We start from the raw sequence: 5,438 nt of genomic DNA, 5'->3' as shown, positions 1-5,438 counted from the left end.
CTCTACAACGGACTCGTAGGCAGCGTCAAACGCTCGACCAGAAGCTCCAAAGCTTCAGCAAGCCTAGCACCTGCCAACAAATAGAATAGCATCAACTACGAGCAAAGCCGACTCAAGCAATGCCACAAGCAGTAACATAGCTAGCACGTCAAGCACGACCTAGCCGCGACCAACAACCGAGCAAGCAGAGCAGCAACCAAACACCCACAGCAACGAGTTACAGCAGACGGACAACAGCAAAGGCCTTCCATCGATCTTCTGCATCACACAACGCCTTCTACGAACTCTGCAGATAGCACATGCGACTCCTGCGCAAGGCTCACGGGCGACGCTCAGCCACTGCATATCTCCAACGAAGGCTCCTGAGGCACAACACCCACCAAGCCTCACACCCAGTAGACCTCCAACCGACAAAGCGACGCACGAAGCTACATAGCTCTGCAACATTCGATGCTCCAACTAACAGTGCAAACGAACGACCTGCGCCTCTCCAACTCCATAGAGGTTGGCTATGGCTCCAACGATCGCCCAGCAAGGCCTACTCCATTGAAGAGTCCCGCTCCACAAACGAAGACGACCATCTCAACGACAGCTCCAAACACCAGTTTCCACCTACCACCAGACCGAATCCTTGGAAAGAGACGAAATCTTCATAAATTTCGATTTCTAGTTAGGTGACACGTGGCAAGAACTTCATCCAAGGGTTATCCTCCAGGGTTGGTCACTAGGCTGACACGTGCCAGCCGCTATCTGCCATGTGCCCCTCATCTCTAGGCCACAGCATCCTTATCTGCAACGATGGCAGCCACATCATCAGTGATACGTGATCTCTACCACGACAGCATCCAGGTCATCTACCACATCAGTAGACAGGTCACCTGTCCCATGTTATCATTGCCCAATCATCTGCCACCTCTCAATGCCACATGGCACTCTGACCCCCTTACTGACATCACCAGACCTTGGGTTAGTCAAACAGACCCTAGGGTTAGTGAACCAGACCATGGTTAGGTCAACATGACCTTGGGTCAAGTCAACATGTGCCACCTCAGTTGTCCAGTCAGCATTGACCTCTGCAAGCACAGTTACCTCTTCACAGGCACTTCATGTGACCACTCCTGCCACCTCAGCATAGGGCTCCACAGACGCAGTGCCTATATGTGACCCCCTGACTGCCACGTCATCATTGAGCACATTTTTGCACTCCTTTTGCCCCTCTAGATCAAGTCGTATCTCTTGATCCAGGAAGAATTTGAGGACACTCCAAAAAGGAAAAACGATCGATTTTTCATGCTCTACGTGGTCGTCACATCACACGCACATTTCGGTGCAAGTATCAATCACTTTTAATCTTCGACTTCCTACACGCACATTTGCCTCTACATCCACGCATTTGACTTTGCACATCAAAGAAAAGAAATTATTTGATGTTCTTTCATTGATCGACGGTTGGTATAGATCTAGATCAGAGTAAACTAGATTGCCATAGAGGGGTAAGTGGAAAAGAACGCTTAACAAAGTTTGGAATGCCACGCCCTATTTTAGAGGTAACTTATAGCTCTGGTAGAACCCAAGAGTTTTGCAAAACTATAGGCATGGAAAATTTCCCAAGCACCTAGAGAAGCCCTAAACCCTGGTAGGCAACAAGAAGGTGTGTGTCTCTCTACATGCACATATATGCATGTATGTATATCTATCTTCTATCTATGGCGGATGGAACTAATCACCGCCGAAGTTACGATGGGCATGTCTCGCATCTCCCCTACAGATTTCGCTTCTTGGCTGCAGCACCTCAATCGGATGATGCACTCGCCTTTTCTCCTGTCCATCGTCCCCCCCTCAAATACTCCTCCCACCAAGCCTGCCTCCCTCTCCTTTCCACTGCTTTCCGCAATGGCTATGCTTGCGGTTTCGTCTGCTACGCTGCTGAGGTGTTCTACAAAGCTTTGTTCGATCCCACCCATCCGCTCTACTCCGCTCACCCCACCTTGAGACAGTAAGTACCGCTCTTTTTTTGTGGAGAAACATCAGGAAATGCGTTCTTGTTGTGTAAGTCCTTGTTAATTTGAAGCTGACTCTTTATCTACGCCGTGCTACTACCGGACACCCGTTTTGGTGCATACCTGACCTATGCAGCAGCTTCCGTTATGCTGTGGCAGGAGCTGTTGCAGTCGGATTTTTTGGAGGCTTTCCGTTCGGAATTCAGTGTTGCGTTATGCGTGGGACAGAATTCGCCCTCGAGCAGCTGCGAGGTCTGAATAAAATATCTTTTTCGGAATTGGACTAGATTTCCCGCAACTGTGCTTACTGCATTTGGGCTTTGCAGAAGTGGAAAGCTTGTCGTTTAAGTGAGTTTTGTTTTTTTCTTCCAAATAGGTGTACGAGATATTCTAAATTTAACGGTGGCTGGAGGGCTTAGTTTTGGAGCACTTCACTTTGTTTCAGTGGAAAAACTTATAGCCGTCGCAAAAAAGCAAGTAAGTTGAGGGAGCACATGTTTTTTCAATCACATTTGTTCTAGTGGTGTTCGGTGGGATAGGTCCCGTTTTTAAGATTTCCAGTCGGTCTTCACTAATGTACGTGTATTGCAGCAACGTTACCTGGGGAGGTTTTCGTTGATGGCTGCAGGTAATGGTCGTTCTTGTGCAGTGACATTCTATTTGTAATTTATTACAAATTTGACTAGCGCTGTCTGTTGCAGTGGGTGCAACTGTGGGCTGCTTCTCCCACGCTGCGGAATCTGCTTTTTATGACACATCTACCTTCGCAAGGAGAGGGTTGAGCAAGTTGGACAAACCATCGGAAGAATATAGCCAAGGACGCTTGGAATAGAGATCTACATGGTTCTGGCTTGGGATGTTGACCTGGTATTTTGAGGTGCATGTATCTCTTGGACACACAGGAACAATATTTAAGGAGCAGTATTCATGAAGATGTGGTAAGGGGGTGCCTAATCTGCGGATACTCATATTAGTGGCAGAGAGTGTGGTCATTTATTGTTTCTTTGTAACATGAATGCTATAACCCATTACATACTTGATGCAGCACTAGGAGCTGCCCTTTTTTTCTAGTACGAGAGCTTCGAAAGATTATCCTGACAAGACATTATAGGTATGCGATTACTTCGTAAACAATTTTAAAATTTTGGAGTCGTGCGAGTGGAATTCATTCAGTGATTCTTAAGCGATGACCTTTTAAAATACTTCTGTACACTGCTCTCTGTGCTGCTGCTTCTGCTGCTGTGAGCTGACGTTTAAGCATGATCCCTTGTGTCATGACAATAGTAGCTGGAACTATGTGCTATGATAGGTTGTTTAAAAATGCTACATCATGCTAATAGCGTTTGCTAGTGTCTACCGTCGTATGTCCTGCAATTGCAGGGTCTTAAGCAAGCAGCGCATGCCTAATGTTATATGTCCTCATCTTATACTCACCTCTTTGTGAATCGAACTCTGTGAAAATCGAAAATTAAGCATGAGGTATTGCTAGACTGTTGTGATGCCTTTGCTGTTTCCTTTTTAATGGCTGCAAAGCATGTTGGGCTACGGTTTTTTAGCAGGCAGCATATGCCTCATTGTAAGAATGTACTCATCTATTTGTGAATCTAGGGTGTCTGCATTTTTTTGAGGTGGTGCTATATGAACGACTAAAATCAAGCATAACATATTAGCTGGTGTGCTAGGCTTCTATCATGTCTTTGCTGTCATCTTTTGTATGGGTGGTCTTCATTTCAGTTTTACTGTTGACTTCTTTGGTTTGAATCAAACAAGTCAAAACCTCAGCCTAGAGTATAAATGGAATTTCCTTTGCACTTGGTTAAGCATGTCTGGATAGTTGTATTACGGTCTGATGGTGTGATATATAGGTTAGTGCGTGGGTTGAGTTAGTGTGTAATGGAGAACTTGAGCTAGTGTGTAATGGAGAACATGCACTGCTAAAAGGGGGATTGCTTTAGAACAGTTCTGGTTGTGGTGTGAGAAAGAGACCTGGTTGTATTGTCGAGATGAGTGCAACACTGTTGAGCGGGATGAATTCCCTTGATTGAAGTATGAGAGTTCTGAATATGAAGGGAGCCTCTAGTCTGCCCAGTTTTGACACTTTAATGCTGTAATGTAACTCCAATTTGTGAGCTTTATTGTCTAAAGGCTTTGTATGAATCCTTGTTGTGTTCAAGAGAACAAGTCGTGAGTACTATTTGCAAGAAATTGCCTTAGCAAAAGCTCTCACAATGCAATTTCAAGGCATGTTGAAAATATATTGATCGATCAAAATATAGGATTTGGTGCTCGATAATGGGCATAAAACTTAGTTTAAGAACTGTTACATGTGTAGTCTTGTAATTTGCAAGGAAGCTGGTGCCTTTTTGAAAATCAAAATCCCCGATATCAACTAGCTTGAATGTAGAACATCTGAGAGAACAATTGTAAACAGAAATATAAGGTGAGAATGCACCCACTAAGACGTGCCTGATATCAAAGTCTGAAAAACTTCAAAGGCTAGACTTGTATTTCTTGAAAATACAGTAGAGGGGAAAACTAGCTGAGTTCCATTTATTATGGGGACACTTGAAATTCCTGCCCACCTCATCGAAAGGGTGAATGGCACTGATCGCCCGGCAATGAAAATAAACAAATGGACCTATGTAAGTTGATGGACAAGCAAGCATAGGTGTAGGCTCGAGCAGATGAGTAGGGCATCAGCCAACATTCCCTCTTGCTTGTGACCTTATTGACTGAGCACCCTTATTGTTATTTTGTGGGTTCTCGCTCATATGTAAAGCATATTTTTGTGCTTTCGCGATTTAAATCGATGACCTTATCTTTTTGTTATTGTGGCCTTGATCATATTGACCTCGCTTCTCACCTTTTTAAAGAGAAGCCCCTTGATTATGATGCGCCAAATTGATGTTGACTTGTTTCGTGCTGCTTGGGGGCTCCAGACATTTGGGTTAAGTTAGTGTATAATGGAGAACATGCACTGCTTCAAGGGGGATTGCGTTAGAACAGTTCTGGTTGTGGTGTGAGAAAGAGATGTGGTTGTATTATCGAGATGAGTGCAAAACTGTTGAGCGGGATGAATTCCCTTGATTGAAGTATGAGAGTTCTGAATATGAAGGGAGCCTCTAGTCTGCCCAGTTTTGACACTTAATGCTTTAATGTACCTCCAATTTGTGAGCTTTATTGTCTAAAGGCTTTGTGTGAATCCTTGTTTGTGTTCAAGAGAACAAGTCGTGAGTACTGTTTACAAGAAATTGCCTTAGCAAAAGTTCTCACAAGGCATGTTGAAAATATTTTGATCGATCAAAATATAGGATATGATGTCGATAATGGGCATAAAACTTAGTTTAAGTACTGTTACATGTCTAGTCTTGTAATTTGCTAATTCCAAATAACCAAATTCCAGATACGAACTATCATGAATGAAGAACATCTTAGAGA

General features: G+C 44.1%; 1 protein-coding gene across 2 annotated transcripts; it reads left to right on the top strand.

Moving 5' to 3' along the window:
- Positions 1-1,671: 1,671 nt before the first annotated feature.
- Positions 1,672-3,263, top strand: LOC147892244 (uncharacterized). Of its 2 annotated transcripts, XR_015542504.1 has the most exons (6): positions 1,672-1,996; positions 2,140-2,252; positions 2,377-2,477; positions 2,592-2,628; positions 2,702-2,988; positions 3,089-3,262. XR_015542504.1 is itself a non-coding variant. In XM_087388871.1 (5 exons), the coding sequence occupies exons 1-5, from the start codon at positions 1,686-1,688 to the stop codon at positions 2,830-2,832; spliced, it is 693 nt and encodes a 230-aa protein (XP_087244997.1). In that variant the 5' UTR covers positions 1,672-1,685; the 3' UTR covers positions 2,833-3,263. The 2 variants fall into 2 exon arrangements, 1 of the variants encoding a protein (XP_087244997.1); XM_087388871.1 differs by having other exon boundaries at positions 2,702-3,263.
- Positions 3,264-5,438: the final 2,175 nt, after the last annotated feature.

The sequence above is a fragment of the Dipteris shenzhenensis genome, chromosome 17, assembly GCF_047967505.1.
Source record: "Dipteris shenzhenensis isolate YYH24624 ecotype China chromosome 17, Dip_SZ_1.0, whole genome shotgun sequence".
NCBI classification, from domain to species: Eukaryota; Viridiplantae; Streptophyta; class Polypodiopsida; order Gleicheniales; family Dipteridaceae; genus Dipteris; species Dipteris shenzhenensis.
Note: the sequence above shows the minus strand (reverse complement) of the source record. Positions and strands in the feature narration are given on the sequence as shown.

Bases quoted from the DNA above. Each gene is read 5' to 3' on its own strand.
- LOC147892244 (XM_087388871.1), top strand. From the start codon at position 1,686: ATGTATATCTATCTTCTATCTATGGCGGATGGAACTAATCACCGCCGA. The intron at 1,997-2,139 runs GTAAGTACCGCT...CCTATGCAGCAG, and splicing joins GCTCACCCCACCTTGAGACA to CTTCCGTTATGCTGTGGCAG. The intron at 2,253-2,376 runs GTCTGAATAAAA...TCTTCCAAATAG, and splicing joins CGCCCTCGAGCAGCTGCGAG to GTGTACGAGATATTCTAAAT.